A 22,331-nucleotide genomic window follows, 5' to 3' on the forward strand; every position below is an offset into this window, starting at 1 on the left:
GGCTGAGCAGTGGTCTGATAAAAGTATATAAGAGTGAGTAGAAGAAAATTTTAAGAGAATTTGAGGGTTTTTTTTTTAACACAGTGGGACTGATATCTAGAATTCGCTGCTGGGGAAGTGGTGAAATGAGATGCATTCACTAGGATAGGTGAGACATAGAAGTATATGGATCTAATGTGAGGAAATGGAATTATTATGGATGGGCGAAAAGATCAGCATTAACGTGATGGGCCAAAGAGTCTGTTTTTGTGCTTTATGATTCTATGACTCTGCATTATTATGTCATAATTCTCACTGATCTTTGGAAAGTAGTGATAGCTATAATTCACCAATTTGTTAATAAACTAAAAGGCACAATTATAACTTAGTTTGCTGAGCCTTTGAATTTTGATCATGTTCACAGTAATTTAAATTTGAATGTTTACAAAACACTTTAAACACCAGGGAGTGCTTTCAAGTTTATGATAAAACATTCACTTTCACTGTTGTCTGTTCAGTGGAAGAATTAAAAATTCTTGAAAATATATTGTCTTTCAATTCATTTTCAGATGAAGTAGAATAATATTTATTATTTAATTTAATTGAAGGTTCACATACATCTGCTGTGTCTCAAAGGTTCTTACTCTGTAGAATTTAGACTGATCCAGTCCCCATTTCTTTTTCTGTCAACCTTTGTTGTCTTTTTGCCTTTCATTATCTTGAGGCTAGTTGTACCTCCATGTATCCACTGTTTCCATTGCCCTTAAACCATTCCCCAGTCCTCTAATTGAAATTAGTCTTGATTAACCATTTATTGGACAAATTTAAAAAACAATTGTTTTAAAAAAATATTTTATTGTGGAAGACTCAGAAACAGTTACTTGCCCCAAGTAGTAAGGCTGACCAATGCCACCACCCACCAACCCACTCTTCCACACCCTCCACCACCACTACTTTATCAATTCCTGTCAGAGTCACCTTATACACAGACACTCCTGTGTCTAGCGGCAATTTATGGACGTACAATCAATCTGTGTATATAAGCTATCTTATGTATTTATATTTACTGTATTTTTTATTATTCTATTCTTTATCTTATTGCGTTGTTTTTGTGCTACTTTGGATCTGGAGTAGTAACTTATTTCATTCTCCTTTACACTTGTGTACTGGAAATGACATTGAATAATTATGAATTGTCTAAATTTAGTTAAGTAATTAACTAATAATCAACTAATTAATTCGGGTAAGAATAATTCAAAATTAGGTAGCTTGCACCAAGGCGAGTTGTTTGCTCATTGTCACTGTAAAATTAGTAATGTAACAATTTTCAATGTTGTAAAATTCAGTTCTGATTAAGTACATTTTAAGACCCATTAAGTACACTGTTTTCTAGAGATTTCAATAAAAAATGAAAATAACTTTCCTCATTTTAGTTTCCAGAGCAGTTCACCAGAAATGTCGGGAAGAAGAAATCAGCCAAGTGTCGACGACATCCATTATGTAAACCACCAACTAGATCTCCTTCAACTCTAGTCAAGGAAGAATTGGTTAGTGATGAAGGTCAGTAGCATATACATCAGTGTGAAAAAATGTTTGCTCTTGTGTATATTGTAATACATACTCAAGATGTTAATGCCACATATTGTGTGTAAAATTTGTTCTACTATTATATGCAGTTTAAAACATTCTACATCCTCTCAAGCAAATTCTAATGTATGACTCTATTTTTTGTAGTATGTTGTTGTAGTTTATGGTACTTTCAATAATCTTACTTTGAAATGTTTATTTTTTCCTCTTATGTTGCATACATAGTGCTCTCAAATTCTGGTTCCAGTTTGACAGTAGCTCTTTCGCCTTCAGATTAACAACAGGATCCAAATTCATTAGCTGAATTTATTTACAGTAATAATTAATTTCCACAATAAATTTTTCTAATAGACTTTGCCTTTTCAATAATGAAGGACATGATGGTAGACTTTTGCCGTGGACTGTATTTTACCTCAGATTATATTTTCCTCAACTTGCACCAAAGTTATTATGTCTGTTTTTATTTTGTTCTGTTAGTTATATGTAATTTGTGCCAATTTAACTTTATATAATTTATGTTTGTAATGTACTGTGCTGCTGCTGCAAGGAGCAAATTTTCATGGCATTTATACTCTGCGTATATATGACCATGACAATAAACTTGAAATTGAACTTGTATATTGTTTAGCTGCATCAAAAAGGCATTTACTGCTAACTTCACTGATGGCTTGCGCAAAGATTTGACCAGCTTTGAAACAAAACTTCTGTTCCTGATGCCCTCTCTAGCAAACTTGTGATGTTTTGTGCACACTAAGTAAGATAGTTGATGCATTTGTAGTTGATGGCATTTACATTTTATCAATGATCTGGATGCATTTGGCATTATCTGTATTATTTCATATAGTGCTAAGACTTAGGGCAATACACAATATTTGACTGCCTCAGTAAGATCCTGGGTTGTTAGAAACTAGTCATATGACATAGAATACATTGCTATGTTTATAGACAAGCCAAATGGCACTTGTGTATCTTTTCCAGTAAAGCATGGAGACGGGAAGAAAGACATTTGTCTATTGGGATTCTGAGAAATAGTGGCAAAAACTTTGAAATAGCTTTTTGCTTTGAGTCTTTTCATGCACTGCATTCATAATTATAGTGGCAATGTAGTCTATTGAGTAGTTCTGCAGAAAATATAATAAACATTGAATTTGAATTATAATTACCAGCCCTGATCATCTAATTTGTCCTAATTTCCCAAATGATAATTGATATACTTTACGTATGATGAACTTAGTTGAAGCTCTGAAAAGAAACATGGATTGACAGGTTTATAGTACTACTTAATTTAGATAGGCTAAAGATTTCTGTAAACGCTGATAAATGCTGGTGGATCATGATGTTCTGAGGCTGCCACATCTGAGAAATTTCCATCCTTGAACTCTCTAGTTTTGGTTCTCAATTTGTCATTTTACGTCACTTTGTGTCTCTCCCTGGTTCATTCAGTTTCAGGAAGCCATTTCAGACCTCGTTGCCCTGTCTATTGAAGCAAGTATAAATAAAAGAACTTATCCTGCTAAGTAGAAAGATGATGTAGTTCCATAGTACAGCAGGTACACAATCCTGTATGTGTACAGTTTTGGCTGTTGATCTCATTTTTATTTGTGGATTGCTTTATTAAAGTGATTACCTGCATATTTAGAAAGCTGGGATTTCTAAAATGTTAAGGATCTTGGAAGGCTGCAATTTTTCTTAAGACCTGAGCAGTACCAGAATGCATTGTGCTCAGATCTGCCCCACTAGCTTCACCAGCAATGGAAGTTATCGTTGTTATTGCATGTGAATGCTTTTCGTATTCAGAATGATTTGGTACTTGTTCCCAAAGTGGAAAGTAAAGTTCTTAACATTTAAAATTTTCACTAAAGCAAATGCTCACATTAATATTAAACCTAAATTAATTCAATTAAAAATTTGCCTTGCTAGGTATTAGAGGACAGTGAGTGTATATTCTAGCCTGAGAGGTTAAATTGAACAGGTGATTGTAGTAGACTGATAAGCTCCATGAGGAATGAACTGCCTGTGTCCCAGGACTGACGTTCTGCTGAGTGCAAGGCTTTGCTAGCTTTCACTTGAGAGTCCTCCAGCTACGGAGATTTCTCTGTGGAGAGCCAGGCAGATCTCAGCAGAAGATCTTTACAGTACTCCTTTTAGGCAGCACTGGGAAAGATGTTTCTTGAGTTTGGAACATTGACTTCAATTTGTGGGATGAGACAGTTTTCATAAAGTCAGACTATGGTCTTCTGACATTCGAAAGAGCTTGGCAGCTTTTGGGACATGTGAATTGGGTCCAGAAAAGAGATATGTAAACTATTGAGAGAGAGATTGGATCTCTCCAGACTCTGAGGAAATACTGCAAAAATGTTCTGGAGCTAATTGTCCTGAGACAACCATAATCATCTTCCAATTATCCTCGCTTTAATTAATCATCTGACAAAAATAATTAGTTACAACTTCAGTGCTGCCAAATCAAACATGGATTTGTTAGAAATTGGACATTTGTTACAGCATTAAACTACTAGTGAATCAAAGAATGCTTAGAACAGTTTCTGCAAGTTACACAAGTTCGACATGATATGTTTCAAGGCTGCAGGACCAAACAGTCTGGACACTTGAGTAATGCTTCCAGCTCCAACCTGCCTTACGCCCACCACTACTACGTACTCACCTCTTAACCTTAAGAGAATTCTGAAATATCCACTACCTATATAGGAGAAAAATATGTACAAGATACTGAGGAGAAATAAATCTTAAACATATTAATATTATTAGATAACAACAAACCTGATTGAACCAATGCTTGAGGAAACAGTTACAAGTGGTGTTGAAATTGTATCCAGAATTGGAATGCACTTAGGCCAGTACTGTAATATATCATTAATACTAAAGATTGCTCTTGGTTTCATTGATTTAGTATTAGTTATATATTTCATATCATTGAGTAAAATTGCAATTTAATATGGCTCTAACAAAGTTGAATTGTCAGAGAAGCTACTGGGAAATGTAGATCAGGATTGAGGCAGAGGGTTCAAACCGGAGTGCTTTACAATATCCATATGGTGTTTGTAGTGTAAAATCTCTTCACAGTGATGAACTGTGAAGAATTCATTGATGAGCATTTATTTGCAGTTCATTTTAGCCTGTCTTAGTTGAATATTTCTCAATTGCTTAGTTAAGTTACTTGTATATCTTCCAGGAATGATTAATATAACAATATCAGAGTGGTTATTAATAGCAACCCAAGATCTTCAATCGATTATAAACAAAAATTGATAATCTAAAAACTGACTTCATGAATATCCATTCTACAGGTTAGTTATTTATAATTTTATCTCCAAATTTATTCAGTTTGGTACATTTGAAACAAAATTATCTGTTAAGCAAATTTTAGTGTCTGATTCTGAAGCACAAGTTAAAGCCTAACTTCAGAGACTTGAACACAATATTCACTGCACGGCTATAAATATTACACATGTAAGGTTTTGCCTCGGGTGTAGTCTAACTCTGGGATCAGTAATGCATTATATTTTCCATGTCTTTGGAAAGTTGTATGTTTAAGAGGATATGAAAAATTTTGCTTGAAATAAGGAGGGATAAATTATTTCCATTGGTTGGGAGGTTGTGAGGGACAATGGGGTGGAAGACAATATTTAATGAAGCATGGACGTTACATGGTTAGAAATCCAAAGGCCTGGACTAGTGTGCTGGGTTCTTGAGTTCAAATCACACTGCAATAACTGGGGAATTAACTTAAATAAATTTGTAGTAAGGAACTAGTATCACTTGACCCACGAATGTCCTTCAGGAAAGGAAATCAGCTGTTTTCACCTAGCCTGGGTTCTGTATGATTTTCATGAAGCAAAGTCTGGACAGTGTACAAGCTTAGACTGATAATTAGCAAGCAATATTCGTGATACACAAACGTCAGAAGTTAACATCTCCAAATTACCTTTTCTTGACATTCCACTTATCAGCATCATGAACACCTTCTACATAAATGCTATGGATTACAAGAGAAGGGACTAACACATCATCTGGCTCTGCATCTATGAGTCATGAGTCATGAGTCAGAAGGAAGATAGAAAAACTATTCCTTACCTGGATGCGTGTATTTCACACAGCCCTCAGGAAACTTACTGTTGTATAGGGCAAAGCAGCCCAGTTGTTTACAGCCCTTTTAAAGCTGCAGGAAATTGATTTTTCTTCAATACTTTACATTTTATAATCTTGTTTCTGTTCTAAATAGGCTTGAGACAAGTGATGTGGAATTCCAGATTGTCTTGTATTTGCTTAAAGTATAAATTTTATTTCTGTTTTAATGACCCTTGAACTTATTTGGGCATACCTAGCATGTTTTTGTTCTGTGTTAGCTGGCAAGTAGCAGGCACTCAGCTCTACAACAGATGCCATAACATTTGTCATGCATCTGGCCCTGACACATCTAGGAAACAAGGACACTTGTGTTACAACGCTGTTTTTGGATTTCAGTTCCCTGGTGAACAAGCTCCTACTCCTTGATCTTAATGCCTCTGCAACTGGACATTGGACTTCCTTAACCAACAGACCTCAGATAATCAGGAAGCACAACTGCTTCTCCCTCTCCATTATCCTCAGTACTGGTGCCCTCCAGATCTGTGTGCTGAACCTATTGCTGTACACTCTGCTCACACATGACTGCTTGATCAAACACCCGAGTAATCACATTGTCAAGTTCGCCGACGACACAACAATCACCAACAATGATGAGACGGCTGACTGAAGGTGGAAGAAGTCAAGATCTGTTGCCAAACAAATAACCTCTTCCTCAATGTCAACAAGGCAGGAGATGGTTATCGACTTTAGGAGAACTTGCACCACTCACACCCTTCTTTACACTGGTGGCACAGCAAACTGTTTCAGACTCCTGGGAGTGCACGTCTTGCACAACCACTCATGGTCCCAGAACACATTCCACACAATCAAGAAAGCTCACCAACACCTCTACTTTCTGAGGATGCTGAAGAGAGCTGGACTGTGTACATCTATACTCATGTCATTCTACAGATCCACAGTAGAGAGCATCTTAACATGCAGCATCATTGTTTGGTATGGAAACTGCACTGTGGCGAACAAGAAGGCTCTACAATGGGTAGTCAAAATTGCCCAACACATCACCAGCACCAGCCTACCAACCATCAGGGACATTCTGTATATACAGAAGAGAGCCAATAATAGCATGAAGGATATTACTGACAAGAGAAGTCAAAACTAATGTAAATGCAAAAGAGAAGGCATAGAAACATAGAAAATAAGTGCAGGAGTAGGCCATTCGGCCCTTCGAGCCTGCACCGCCATTCAGCATGATCATGGCTGATCATCCAACTCAGAACCCTGTACCTGCCTTCTCTCCATACCCCCGATCCCTTTAGCCACAAGGACCATATCTAACTCTCTCTTAAATATAGCCAATGAACTGGTCTCAACTGTTTCCTGTGGCAGAGAATTCCACAGATTCACCACTCTCTGTGTGAAGAAGTTTTTCCTCATCTTGGTCCTACAAGGCTTCCCCTTTATCCTCAAACTGTGACCCCTCGTTCTGGACTTCCCCAACATCGGGAACAATCTTCCTGCGTCTAGCCTGGCCAATCCCTTTAGAATTTTATACGTTTCAATCAGATCCCCCCTCAATCTTCTAAATTCCAGAGTACAAGCCTAGTCAATGCAGTCTTTCATCATATGAAGTCCTGCCATCCCAGGAATCAATCTGGTGAACCTTCTTTATACTCCCTCTATGGCAAGGATGTCCTTCCTCAGATTAGGGGACCAAAACTGCACACAATACTCCAGGTGTGGTCTCACCAAGGCCTTGTACAACTGCAGTAGTACCTCCCTGCTCCTGTACTCAAATCCTCTTGCTATGAATGACAGCATACCATTCGCCTTTTTCACCGCCTGCTGTACCTGCATGCCCACTTTCAATGACTGGTGTACAATGGTCTCGTTGCACCTCCCCTTTTCCTAACTGGCTGCCATTCAGATAATAATCTGTTTTCCTGTTCTTGCCGCCAAAGTGGATAACTTCACATTTATCCACATTAAATTGCATCTGCCATGAATTTGCCCACTCACCGAACCTATCCAAGTCACCCTGCATCCTCTTAGCATCCTCCTCACAGCCAGCACTGCCACCCAGCTTCGTGTCATCCGCAAACTTGGAGATGCTGCATTTAATTCCCTCGTCTAAATCATTAATATATATTGTGAACAACTGGGGTCCCAGCACTGAACCTTGCAATATCCCACTAGTCACTGCCTGCCATTCTGAAAAGGTCCCGTTTATTCCCACTCTTTGCTTCCTGTCTGCCAACCAATTCTCTATCCACATCAATACCATACCCCCAATACCATGTGCTTTAAGTTTGCACACTAATCTCCTGTGTGGGACCTTGTCAAAAGCCTTTTGAAAATCCAAATATACCACATCCACTGGTTCTTCCTTATCCACTCTACTAGTTACATCCTCAAAAAATTCTATGAGGTTTGTCGGACATGATCTTCCTTTCACAAATCCATGCTGACCTTGTCCGATGATTTCACTGCTTCCCAAATGTGCTGTTATCATATCTTTGATAACTGACTCTAGCAGTTTCCCCACCACCAATGTTAGGCTAACCGGTCTATAATTCCCCGGTTTCTGTCTCCCTCCTTTTTTAAAAAGTGGAGTTACATTAGCCACCCTCCAATCCTCAGGAACTAATCCAGAATCTAAAGAGTTTTGAAAAATTATCACTAATGCATCCACTGTTTCTTGGGCTACTTCCTTAAGCACTCTGGGATGCAGATCATCTGGCCCTGGGGATTTATTTGCCTTTAATCTCTTCAATTTACCTAACACCACTTCCCTACTAACATGTATTTACCTCAGTTCCTCCATCTCACTGGACCCTCGGTCCCCTACTATTTCCGGAAGATTATTTATGTCCTCCTTAGTGAAGACAGACCAAAGTAGTTATTCATTTGGTCTGCCATGTCCTTGTTCCCCATGATCAATTCACCTGTTTCTGACTGTAAGGGACCTACATTTGTCTTAACCAATCTTTTTCTTTATAAAAGCTATTACAGTCAGTTTTTATGTTCCCTGCCAGTTTTCTCTCCTAATTTTTTTTCCCTATCCTAATTAAGCCCTTTGTCCTCCTCTGCTGGACTCTGAATTTCTCCCATTCGTCAGGTGTGCCGCTTTTTCTGGCTAATTTGTATGTTTCTTCTTTGGAATTGATACTATACCTAATTTCCCTTGTCAGCCATGGGTGCACTACCTGAGTCCTGACGAAGGGTCTCGGCCTGAAACGTCAACTGTACCTCTTCCTAGAAATGCTGCCTGGCCTGCTGCGTTCACCAGCAACTTTGATGTGTGGTGCACTACCTTCCCTGGTTTATTCTTCTGCCAAACTGGGATGAACAATTGTTGTAGTTCATCCATGCGATCTTTAAATGCTTGCCATTGCATATCCACTGTCAACCCTTTAAGTATCATTTGCCAGTCTACCTTAGCTAATTCACATCTCATACCTTCAAAGTTACCCTTCTTTAAGTTCAGAACCTTTGTTTCTGAATGAACTATGTCACTCTCCATCTTAATGAAGAATTCCACCATATTATGGTCACTCTTACCCAAGGGGCCTTGCACGACAAGATTACTAACCCTTCCTCATTGCTCAATACCCGGTCTAGATTGGCCTGCTCTCTAGTTGGTTCCTTGACATGTTGGTTCAGAAAACTATCCCGCATACGTTCCAAGGAATCCTCTTCCTCAACACCCTTACGAATTTGGTTCACCCAGTCTATATGTAGATTGAAGTCACCCATTATAACTGCTGTTCCTTTATTGCACGCATTTCTAATTTCCTGTTTAATGCCATCCCCACCCTCACTACTACTGTTAGGTGGCCTGTACACAACTCCCACCAGCATTTTCTGCCCCTTAGTGTTATGCAGCTCTACCCAAGGCATACAGCAATGCAAAAATTAGTGGGAAGATGGAGAATTAGGAAGATTTTAAATGCCTATAGAGAGCAACTAGAAGAATCATTAGGAGGGAAAAAATGAAATATGAAAGCAAGCTAGCAAATAATATGAAAGTAGATATTAAAAGCTTTTTCAAGTATGTAAAAAATAAAAAGAGATGAGAGTGGATATAGGACCACTGGAAATGAGGCTGGAGAAATAATAATGGGGGACAAAGAGAGATGGCAGCTGAACTAAATGAATATTTTGCATCAGTCTGTGGAAGGCACCAGCAGCGTGGCCAGATGTTGAAGCGTGTGAGGGAAGAGAAGTGAATGCATTTACTGTTACAAGGGAGAAGGTGCTCAAAAAGCTGGAAGACCTAAGGGCACATAAGTCACTTGGACCAGATGAATTGCACACTAGGATTTTGAAAGAGGTAGTGTTAGAGATTGCGGAGGCTTTAGTAATGATAGTTCGAAAAATCATTTGATTCAGGCATGGTGCCAGAGGACTGAAAAATGGCAAAAGTCACTTCACTCTTCAAGAAGGGAGGAAGGCAGCAGAATGAAAATTATAGCTTGACCTCAGTGGTTGGGAAGATATTGGAGTCAATTCTTAAGGATGAGGTTATAGAATACTTGGTGACACAGGACAAGATAGGACAAGGTAATCATGGTTTCCTTAAGGGAAAATCTTGCCTGATGATCCTGTTGGAATTCTTTGAGGAGATTGCACGTAGGATAGATAAAGGGGATGCAGTGGATGTTGTATATTTGGACTCTCAGAAGGCCTTTGACAAGGTGCCACACATGAGGCTGCTTACTAAGTTGAGAGCCCATGGTATTACAGGAAAGTTACTAGCATGGTTATAATATTGACTGATTGGTAGGAGCAGCGAGTGGGAATAAAAGGATCCTTTTCTGGTTGGCTGCCACTGACTAGTGGTGTTCTGCAGGGGACGGTGTTGGGACTGCTTCTTGTTGTGCTGTCTATCAATGATTTAGATGATGGAATAAGCAACACACAAAAAGTTAGAGGAACTTAGCAGGCCAGGCAGTATCTATGGGGAAAAGGTACAGTCGACGTATTGGGCTGAAACCCTTCAGCAGGACTGGAGTGAAAAAAGATGAGTAGATATAAAAGGTGGGGGGAGGGGAGAGAGAAATACAAGGTGATAGATGATGCTGGGAGGGGGAGGGCTGAAGTAAAGAGCTGGGAAGTTGATTGGTGAAAGAGATAGAGGGCTGGAGAAGGGGGAATTGAATAGGAGATGACAGAAGACCATGGAAGAAAAAACAATGGGAGTTGAGCACCAGAGGAAGGTGATGGGCAGGCAAGGAGATATGTGAGAGAGAGAAAAGGGGATGAGGAATGGTGAAAGGGTGGGGGGGGGTGCATTACCAGAAGTTTGAGAAATCGATGTTCATGTGACCAGCTTGAAGCCTGCCCAAATGGAATATTTGATGTTTTTCCTCCAACTTGAGTGTGGTCTCATTGCAACAGTACAGGAGGCCGTGGACTGACATGTCAGAATGGGAATGGGAAGTGAAATTAAAACGAGTGGCCACTGGGAGATCTTGCTTCTTCTGGTGGACGAAGTGTGAGTGCTTAGCGAAACAGAATCCCAACAGGAGATCACCTGTGAGTCTGTTGGGGTCATACACTGTGTCCGGTGCTCCTGTTGTGACCTGCATATTGGTGAGATCTGGTGTAGATTGGAAGGCCACTTTGCTGAGTACCTATGCTCCATCTGCCAGAAGACCAGGATCTTCCAGTGGCCACCCATTTTAATTCCACTTCCCATTTCCATTTCGATATGGCCTCTGCTACAGTCACGATGAGGCCACACTCAGGTTGGAGGAACAATACCTTATATTCCATCTGGGTAGCCTCCAATCTGATGGCATGAACATCGATTTCTTGAACTTCCAACAATTCCAACCACCCCCCCCCCCCACCATTCCCCATCCCCTTTTCCCTCCTTCACCTTATCTCTTGCTTGACTATTGCCACCCTCTGGTGCTCTTCACCCCCTTTCTTTCTTCCATGGCCTTTTGTTTTCTCTGATTAGATTCCCTCTTCTCCAGCCCTGTATCGCTTTCACCATCAGCTTCCCAGCTCTTTATTTCATCCCTCCCCCTCTTGGTTTCACCTATTACTTTGTGTTTCTCTCTCTCTCCCCTCACTCCACCTTTTAAATATATTCCTTTTCTTTCTCCAGTCCTGCCAAAGGGTCTCGGCCTGAAATACTAACTGTACTTTTTTCCATAGATGCTGCTTGGCCAGCTGAGTTCCTCCAGAATTTTCTGTGTGTTGCTTAGATTTCCAGCACCTGCAGATTTTTTCTTGTTTGTGATTAGATGATGGAGTGGATAGTTTTGTTGCCAAGTTTGCATGATATGGGGGTTGGTGAAGGGGCAGGTAGTGTTGAGGAAACAGGTAGGCTGCAGAAGGACTTAGACAGATTAGAAGAATGAGCAAGAAAGTGATAAATGAAATACAGTGTTGGCAAATACATGGTCGTGCACTTTAGTACTAGAAATAAATGTGCAGACTGTTTTCTAAACGGGGAAAAAATCCAAAATTCTGAGACACAAAGGGACTTGGGCGCCCTTGTGCAGAACTCCCTGAAGGTTAACTTGCAGGTAGAGTCGGTGCTGAGGAAGGCAAATGCAATGTTAGCATTCATTTCACGAGATCCAGAATACAAGAGCAAGGATGTGACGCTGAGGCTTTATAACGCACTGCTGAGGCCTCACCTTGAGTATTCTGAACAGTTTTGGGCTCCTCATCTAAGAAAAAATGTTCTGAAGAGGGTTTAGAGGAGGTTCACAATGATGATTCTGGGAAGGGTTATCATGGCTCTGGATCCGTACTTGCTAGAATTTAGAAGGATGGGGGTGTATCTCAATGAAACCTTTCAAATGCTGAAAGGCCTAGACAGAGTAGATGTAGAAAGGATGTTTCCCTTGGTGGGGGAGTCTAGGACAAGAGGATAGGCATCCGTTAGTTTCATGAGACCATGGATTTGCACCTTGGAAGGTCTCCAGGGCGCAGGCCTGGGCAAGGTTGTATGGAAGACCAGCAGTTGCCCATGCTGCAAGTCTCCCCTCTCCATGCCACCAATGTTGTCCAAGGGAAGGGCATTAGGACCCTTACAGCTTGGCACTGGTGTTGTCGCAGAGTAATGTGTGGTTAAGTGCCTTGCTCAAGGACACACACGCTGCCTCAGTCAAGGCTCGAACTAGCGACCTTCAATTCACTAGACGAAAGCCTTAACCACTTGGCCACATGCCAACACAAGAGGATACAGCCTCAGGATAGAGGGGAGTCCATTTAAGACAGTTGCAGAGAAATTTCTTTAGCCAGAGAATGGTGAATTTGGGAAATTTGTTACAACAGGCAGCTGTGGAGGCCAGGTTATTTGGAGTATTTAAGGCAGAGCTTACTAGGTTCCTGATTGAACATGGCATCAAAGGTTACGGGGAGAAGGCCGGGGGAGTGGGGCTGAGGAGAGGTAAAAGGGATTGGCCATGATTGAATGGTGGAGCAGATTCGATGGGTCATACGGCCTAATTCTGCTCCTATGTCTTATGGTCTTAATGTCTTATGATCCCACCCACCCTACTCATGGACTGTTAACTCCTATCAGGGAAGAGGCTATGTGGTATCCACATCAGGTCCACCAGATTCAAAAACAGTTAATTTCCTCATGCATTAAGGCTGATTAATACCTCCGCCCACTAACCCAGGCCTCCACATGCCCAACCACCACTACTTGGTCATTTACTGTCAGCCACCTTATACACAGACACTGCTATGTCGAGCATTACTTTATAGACATACAATCAATCTATGTATATAAGTTATCTTACGTATTTATATTTATCGTTTTTTTTATTATGTCTTTTTCTTATATTTTTTGTACAGCATCGTATCCAGAGTAACAATTATTTTGTTCTCCTTTACACTTGTAAATTGGAAATGACGTTGAACAATCTTGAAACTCTTGAATCTTGAAGATGCTTTATGTACATGTAACCACACAGAATGCATTGTTGGAACTAATATACCTTAGATTGATTTTTAAATTTATTTTATGGTTTATTATTTCATTTTACTTTGGATAGGTTCGGTAGCAAAAGTTTTGTGGGCAATTACTAGCAGTTACCTAGTTAATTGCTGATGTATAACTGATGATAATTTTGACCTTTACGTATGTGGGGGTATCCATCTGAGCAAATTGTGCCTGGTTAGCTTTGACAGAGGAGCAACTTTGCCATTCATTTCATTGTGCAAGGGATAAGTTTGAGTTTCCATTTCAGTTGTTTCAGATTGATCTTTTTCAAGTTTTTAAAAATGATTTCCAGAATTTAAATGATTTAACTTTCTAACAGCTTTTGCATGTAACGATCAGCTATACAGTGTTTCTGGGAATAATGTGGAAGGTGCAGGATCAGTTCATACCAAAGAGGAAGAAAGATCCTAAGGGGAGGCTGTGGCTGACAAGGGAAGTAATGGACCGTATAAAAATAAAAGAGAAGAAGTATAACATAGCAAAGATGAGTGGGAAGCCGGAGGATTGGGAAACTTTTAAAGAGCAACAGAAGATAACTAAAAAGGCAATATGTGGAGAAAAAATGAGGTACGAAGGTAAACTAGCCAAGAATATAAAGGAAGATAGTAAAAGCTTCTTTAGGTGTGTGAAAAGGAAAAAAAATAGTTAAGACCAAAATTGGGCCCTTGAAGACAGAAAAGGGTGAATTTATTATGGGGAACAAGGAAATGGCAGATGAGTTGAACAAGTACTTTGGATGTGTCTTCACTAGGGAAGACACAAACAATCTCCCAGATATAATAGTGGCCAAAGGACCTAGGGTAATGGATGAATTGAAGGAAATTTATATTAGGCAGGAAATGATGTTGGATAGACTATTGAGGCTGAAGGCTGATAAGTCCCCGGGACCTGATGGTCTGCATCCCGGGGTACTTAAGGAGGTGGCTTTAGAAATCGTGGACGCACTGGTAATCATTTTCCAGTGTTCTATAGATTCAGGATCAGTTCCTATGGATTGGAGGGTGGCTAATGTCTCTCTCTTCAAGAAGGGAGGAAGAGAGAAAACAGGGAATTATAGACCGGTTAGCCTGACGTCGGTGGTGGGAAAGATGCTGGAGTCAATTATAAAAGATGAAATTACGTCACTTCTGGATAGCAGTAACAGGATCAGTCTGAGTCAGCATGGATCTACGAAGGGGAAATCGTGCTTGACTGATCTTCTGGAATTTTTTGAGGATGTGACTATGAAAATGGACAAGGGAGAGCCAGTGGATGTGGTGTACCTGGACTTTCAGAAAGCCTTTGATAAAGTCCCACATAGGAGATTAGTGGACAAAATTAGGGCACATGGTATTGGGGGCAGAGTACTGACATGGATTGAAAATTGGCTGGCTGACAGAAAACAAAGAGTAGCGATTAACGGGTCCCTTTCGGAGTGGTCAACAGTGACCAGTGGGGTACTGCAGGGTTCAGTGCTGGGACCGCAGTTGTTTACAATATATATTAATGATTTAGATGAGGGAATTAAAAGTAGCATTAGCAAATTTGCCGATGACACAAAGCTGGATGTTAGTGTGAAATGTGAGGAGGATGTTAATGAGAATGCAGGGTGACTTGGACAGGCTGGGTGAGTGGGCAGATGCATGTCAGATGCAGTTTAATGTGGATAAATGTGAGGTTATCCACTTTGGTGGTAAGAACAGGAAGGCAGATTATTATCTAAATGAAGTCAAGTTAGGAAAAGGGGAAGTACAACGAGATCTAGGTGTTCTTGTACATCAGTCACTGAAAGCAAGCATGCAAGTACAGCCGGCAATGAAGAAAGCTAATGGCATGCTGGCCTTCACAACAAGGGGAATTGAGTATAAGAGCAAAGAGGTCCTTCTGCAGCTGTACAGGGCCCTGGTGAGACCACACCTGGAGTACTGTGTGCAGTTTTGGTCACCAAATTTGAGGAAAGACATTCTTGCTATTGAGGGAGTGCAGCGTAGGTTCACAAAGTTAATTCCCGGGATGGCGGGACTGTCATATGCCGAAAGATTGGAGTGACTGGGCTTGTATACTCTGGAATTCAGAAGGCTGAGAGGAGATCTGATTGAAACATATAAGATTATTAAGGGATTGGACACGCTGGAGGCAGGAAGCATGTTCCCGCTGATCGGTGAGTCCAGAACCAGAGGCCACAGTTTAAGAATAAGGGGTAGGTCATTTAGAACCGAGTTGAGGAAAAACTTTTTCACCCAGAGAGTTGTGGATATATGGAATGCTCTGCCCCCGAAGGCTGTGGAGGCCAAGTCTCTGGATGCTATCAAGAAAGAGATGGATAGAGCTCTTAGAGGTAGTGGAATCAAAGGTTATGGGGATAAGGCAGGAACTGGATACTGGTTGTGGATGATCAGCCATGATCACAGTGAATGGCAGTGCTGGCTCGAAGGGCGAATGGCCTACTCCTGCACCTATTGTCTATTGTCTATAGTCTATATTGGCTCGTATTTATCTAGGGGACACCCCGTCTGCCGCCCGCCTGGTCTCCCGGTTGTGTTGGTTACTGTACAACTGTCACCGAAGTCGGCTTCAAACATCAATCATCAGCTAGCACACACTGTATGTTTTACCAATTACACTTTATAGATATTACTAAATCTATGAGATTAATAGAAGTTCAATACAAAACAAGGAATGGCAAAGGTGCCAGACTTATCAAAGTTCAATTTATTCGTGCACACGGAGCTCGGGGACCTCTTCAGGACTGCTCTGACCCCGTTGGCTCGCAGCTCGGGACCACCCGGAATGATCAATCTGAGCTTTCCCGCACGTCCATCGTCCTCACGGTCTCTCCTCCAATTCCCCGCCAAAAGCCACTGGTTCCCAGTCACATGAGACAGCATATCACCCCAAGAAAGCATAACATAGACACCCATTGGCTGATAGTACACCTGCTATCTGTTATAACCCAAGCAAATTGCTAGCTGGAGACTTTCTCAGCATTTAACATAACATAGAAGCCATTTTAATTCACTTACGCAGCAGCTTAAAAGATTAACATAACAAAGAAGCCATTTTAATTTTAACATAACAAAGAAGACACCCCGTACATGTACGAATTGTATAAGTATATATAATATTTTTAATATTTATTCATATATATTCAGGAGATTCACATTTTAAATAATGGCTATTACTATGTAGAAAAACTTTATCAGGTACAAAAGTGGAACCTGGTGTGCTCTTCTGTTGCTGTAGCCCAGTGGTCCCCAACCACCGGGCCGCAAAGCATGTGCTACTGGGGCTGCAAGGAAACAATATGATTTGGCGATATGAAACGATATGAGTCAGCTGCACCTTTCCTCATTCCCTGTCACGCACTGTTGAACTTGAACAACACCCCCCCCCCCCCGTTGGCCAGTCCGCAAGAATATTCTCAATATTAAACAGGTCCGCGGTGCAGAACAGGTTTGGGACCCCCCTGCTATAGCCCATCCATTTCAAGGTTCAATTGTTGTGCATTCAGTGGTGCTCTTCTGCATACCACTGTTGTAACATGTGGTTTTTTGAATTACTGTTAATTTCTTAGCAGCTTGAACCAGTAGGGCTATTCTCCTCTGAACTCTTTCATTAACAATTTTGCCCACAGAACTGCCCTTTACTAGGTGTATTTTGTATTTTTGCACCATTCTCTGTAAACTGGGCACTGTTCTGCATGAAAATCCCAGGAGATCAGCAGTTACTGAGATGCTCAAACCACTCCATCTGGCACCACCAATCATTCCACAGTTAAAAGCATTTAAATCACATTTCTTCCTCATTTTGAGGTTTGGTCTGAACAACAACATTGACCATGTTTGCATCCTCTTATGCAATGAGTTCCTGCCACATGATTGGCTCATTAGATATATGCATTATTGCAGCGGTACTGAGTGTAAATATAATAATCTTCCTTTTTTTTCCCCTGAAATAGTGGATCACTGGCCAATATTGAAAATTCCTGATCTTGGACAAGCCAGGAGAACAGTTAAATTTTAGTTATGCAGTTCACACAGTTTATCTAGTTTTACTGTGTTGTGTACTAACCTATATTGGTCAATATGAAAATGGAAGACAACAATTGATATAAATATCAAGGATCTATAATTCAGAAGTTTTTGGCCAAAACAAACAGAGCATTTAGGGATTGTAACCAGCAATTCTGAAAACGTCATTGGTGTAGATGGATAATGATTATGATACTTTGGATGCTATAAGCACTAACAGTTTTACATGTTAAGTTGATATTTATGGGTGTTGCATATGCATAGGGTTGTGTTAATGAGGCTGATTTTGTGGTAATGTAGTGAAGATTTTTTTGTGAGTTTTGATTAAGGTGCATAGGAATTGGTGTTGATAAAAGTCACTGGTTGAACCTATGTTGAATTGTGTAATTTCAAGGAGCAGGGCTGAATTAATATCAGACTTGGAGGAAATAGCTGTAGTAATGATAGCAAGGTATATTCAGAAACAAAAGGCATTATTCTCAAAGGTATATATTTGTTCTGAATTTTCATTTCATTTAATATTTATAATTAAATTTCACAATGTTGCAGGCAAGAAATACTCTCTGGTATAATTATTTGCACCCAGATATTTGGCAACATTGCTTCAAGGAATTAAGGTATAACCTCTTGCGTCAAATTATATTTCAGTCCAATTTTGAACTTAATTAAACTGAAACAATAAAACTCAATTTCATTTGTTTATTGTACACCAGGGTGTTTATAAAATTGGAAGTTATTTAGCTCTTAGATAGTATGTGAGGAATAATGTGGAATTGACCTTCGGTTATTTTGGATGTTATTTTTTTCTGAAATATCGCAACTCATTTGTGGCTTCGTTCTTATTAGTTCCCAGCATATGGAAGCATATGTTTCTGAAAGAGACTACATAATTGCATGCAGTCACTGATGAGTCATTCAAAAATCATAATAGAATAATTTAAAATGCTCATTTATAATTTTAGCATGTAGACAAAAGAATTGCATTTAACTAATTGAGTTGTCCTAACTCAAAACTCAAATGGGGAACGATTCTGATCAGTGCCAGCTGTTATCTGGGAGTTAGAATGTCATCTTGGTGACTAAATGGTGCAGTGGCACAAGGTTCACCAAACATGAGAGTAAAGCATGCATGAACAATGTCAGTAATACGTGGCCTAAGCTGAGCAGGTAACCTCTTTTCACTGAGTGTACTGAATACAGGTTTCCCCTGCCATCCAAAGGTAGAGCGTTCCTATGAAACGGTTCGTAAGCCGAAATGTCGTGAAGCGAAGAAGCAATTACTATTTATTTATATGGGAAAAATTTGTGAGCGTTCGCAGACCCAAAAATAACCTACCAAATCATGCCAAATAACACATAAAACCTAAAATAACAGTAACATATAGTAAAAGCAGGAATGATATGATAAATACACAGCCTATATAAAGTAGAAATACTTTTCCACAATCATTACTGAACTGTTCTCTGTGGTGAAAATCTCACGCAAGCACCGTCAGCAGAAAATCTTACGCAAGCGCTGTTGGCAAAAACACGGCGCAAGCGCTGTCCAGTAACCTTTAAGCTATGAAGCTGCCAAAATCATACCAAATAACATGTAAAAATACACAGCCTATATAAAGTAGAAATAATGTATGTACAGTGTAGTATCACTTACCGGAATTGTTTCAGCGCCGAGCACACTGATGATGGTGTGTTAGACTGAGCCATCGCAGGTTGGGTGGTGCAGTGGCCCCCGCCCTCCAGGCCGCTGACAGATACCGAACCGCAAAGCATGCAGGGGTGCAGCAGTAGCCGGGAGACATCCAGCACATCTTTAAGAAAACAGCCGAAATAAGCATGCTAATTAATTACTTGTCAGGCGGCACCTAATTAATTAGCATGTTTATTTCAGCTTTTTTCTTAAAGATGTGATGTGTGCCTCCTGGCCACCGCTGCATTCTCCGCGAATTGCGGGGTGGTGGGACACTGGGGTATCATCTCGTTGTCTGTTTCCATTAGGGCAGGCAGCTCATCTTCTCCTGTGACTGCCTGCCTTGATGTCGAAGGTCGAGGTTCGTCGTCTGCTGTGGCTGATGCGGAAGGCTTGCTTGACTGCTGAGCCTCGCACATTTTTCTATCATACAGTTCTTTATAAGGACTCAAACCATCCTGCAAATATCCCCTAAACCTACATACCGTTTCAAAATTAAAGTCGTACTTTATCATTGCAGCGAAAATCTCACGCAGTCACTTTCGGTCCGTTTGCTACTGCATTCGGTTTCGATTGTTATCCTTTCCTCTTCCAATTGCATCAGCTCTTGATCTATCAGTTCTTGGTCATGGGATGCCAAAACCTCTTCAACATCATGTTCGTCAGCTTCCACAAGCCAAACTCACTTAGTCTTTACTTCGTTCACCACGATCAAAAACGCTTAATTATGTCTAGTTTTATGCTAAGGGTATCACCCTTACGAACTCTCTTAGGCTTTTCCAATACCTTAGAACTCAGCTTGCAAACGGCTGCTCACAGGCACGTGATTAAGCAATGCTGGCGAGAATGCAGTTCCGAATCCGGGGGAGAGCGGCTGCTCAGTGCGCGCGGTGCGCTGCCTTTTATCGCACGCTGATTTTTTTGCGCGCCGATTTTCCCCGCGCACTGCTTTTTTTCCGTAACAGTGAAAACACCTTCTGCAAGTGAAAACAGGGTACTAATGTAGGTCTTTCGTAACAGTGAGGTTTCGTAAAGCGAACGTTCGAAAAGCGGGGGACACCTGTATCTGGAATGAGCTGCCAGAGGTGGGTACAATTGCAGTATTTATGAGGCAATGGGATAGGTACGTGAAAGGAAGGGGCCTGGACATGAGCAACTGGAGCTAGAATGGAAGATGCTGTGATCAGCATGGACCAATTAGGCAAAGGGCCTGTTTCCGTGTTGTATTACTCTATGATTCTAATGTGGCAATGAACATGCGACAAAGATCTGATGCTGGTTTTCTCAGATTTTTCTTCGAATACCCATAGAGATTGGCCTGGATGTGATGGGGTGAAGGGCCTGTGTTTGGGCTTTCATTATTTTATTATTCCTAAAGTGACGTGGCTGAATGTGTGGAATGGTCATTTTACAGACATTTTAATACATTCATTTATGTGATAGGGATACTTTAGTTGAGGTAAATGTTTTATTTTCCGTCCTTGATTTCTCTCTTACCCCCACCTCCACCAACCAAAGGGTGGACTCGTTGGTTATTTACCTAATTGCCAATTTCTCCTTCCATATCTATGGTATGCAAAACAGATTGTGTAAATACAACAGATTATGGACCCATTGTATTTTTATGACAGTATTTATGGTCACCATTAATGATACTAGATCTTTAAATATACAGTACTATGTAAAAGTCCTGGGCACATATATACAGTTAGGGTGCCTATGACTTTTGCACAGTTTTGTAATAATTTTATGTATTGCCCTGTACTGTTGCCACACAAAAAAAAACAAATTGCATGACATATGTGAGTGATGATAAACCTGATTCTGACATGGGTCTGTATTGTGGACTGAGAGTAGGAAGGAGGCAGGGAGAGGGAAATCATGATTGAGGAAAGGGGAGGAAGCAGGAAGCACCAGAGAGGCATTCTGTAATGATCAATGAACCAGTTGTTTGGAATCAAATGACCTTGCCTCATGCCCAGGGCCACCCCCTGCCCCAGGCACTCCTCTGACACCTGTCCCACACCCCTCCTGCTGCACTTCACTCTCGCATTTCCCAAAATCCTTTGCTCCCGCCAGATTTATAACAAGCAACAAGCCACATTGGGCTTATGTGTAGTAAAAACAGGAGGGCCAGCATTGTGGGGCCATGATTAGCTAAGATAACTACAACTTGATTGGAGATCCATCCACTATTTGCATGCCACATCCCCTGCAATTGAGTTAAATGCAAGTGAATTAAGAAAGATGCTGGATGATGCCACAGCAGTGTTCGTGGATGGCATTGGAAAACTCGAACATATAAAGGGTAGGATAGTGTTAAATGAAAATGCCACACCCAAGTTTTGCAAAGCCTGTCCTATTGCTTATATCATCAGTGATAAAGTAACTAGTGTGCTAGATTGCATGGAGGCTGAAGGAGTTCTTTCTGAGGTTGAGTGGAGCTCATGGGCAATCTTAGTGGTGCCAGTAGCCAAAAAGAATGGATCTGTAAGGATTTGTGTTGATTTTAAGGTCACCATCTATCCAGTACTGAAAGTAGATCAGTACCCTTTGCCCAGGATAGAGGATATCTTTCCAGATCTTCCTGGAGGTAAATACTCCAGCAAAGTGACTTAGCTGAGACCTACCTAGAGGTGGAGGTGGAAGAAGCGTCCAAAGTGTTTCTCAACATTAACACTCGCAAAGGGCTTTATCGCTATTATAAGCTTATTTTTGGAATACATCTGCACCTGCATTCTGGCAGAAAGCTATAGACCAGGTGCTGCAGGGCTGCCCAGGCACTCAGTGCTACCTGGGTGACATCATTATTACTAGTAATGATGACAACAAACATCTCCAAAATTTCAGCATAGTGTTAAAAGGTTAGAAGATTTCAATATGCAAAAACTGAGCATCACTTACTGTGGTCAGCCTTTGACACACAAGCATTACCCACGTCTGCTATGAAAATTCAAGCAGTGGTGGATACCCCAATACCAAAGGACATGTTACAGTTGCAGTCCTT

At 40.8% G+C, this 22,331-nt stretch overlaps 1 protein-coding gene across 3 annotated transcripts in view; it reads left to right on the forward strand.

Annotated features, from left to right (window-relative positions):
- The window catches only part of LOC140197685 (lysine-specific demethylase 4C-like), a 385,265-nt gene that overhangs the window by 169,490 nt on the left and 193,444 nt on the right, over positions 1–22,331 (forward strand). For all 3 annotated transcript variants that reach the window (XR_011885993.1, XM_072257997.1, XM_072257998.1), the window contains exon 12: positions 1,413–1,539. Coding sequence is in view for 2 of the 3 variants with exons in the window: in XM_072257997.1 (XP_072114098.1) it covers positions 1,413–1,539 (127 nt within the window). In the remaining variant the exon portion in view is untranslated. The remainder of the gene's footprint in view (positions 1–1,412; positions 1,540–22,331) is intronic.

Source organism: Mobula birostris, chromosome 5 (assembly GCF_030028105.1).
Source record: "Mobula birostris isolate sMobBir1 chromosome 5, sMobBir1.hap1, whole genome shotgun sequence".
Classification (NCBI taxonomy): Eukaryota; Metazoa; Chordata; class Chondrichthyes; order Myliobatiformes; family Myliobatidae; genus Mobula; species Mobula birostris.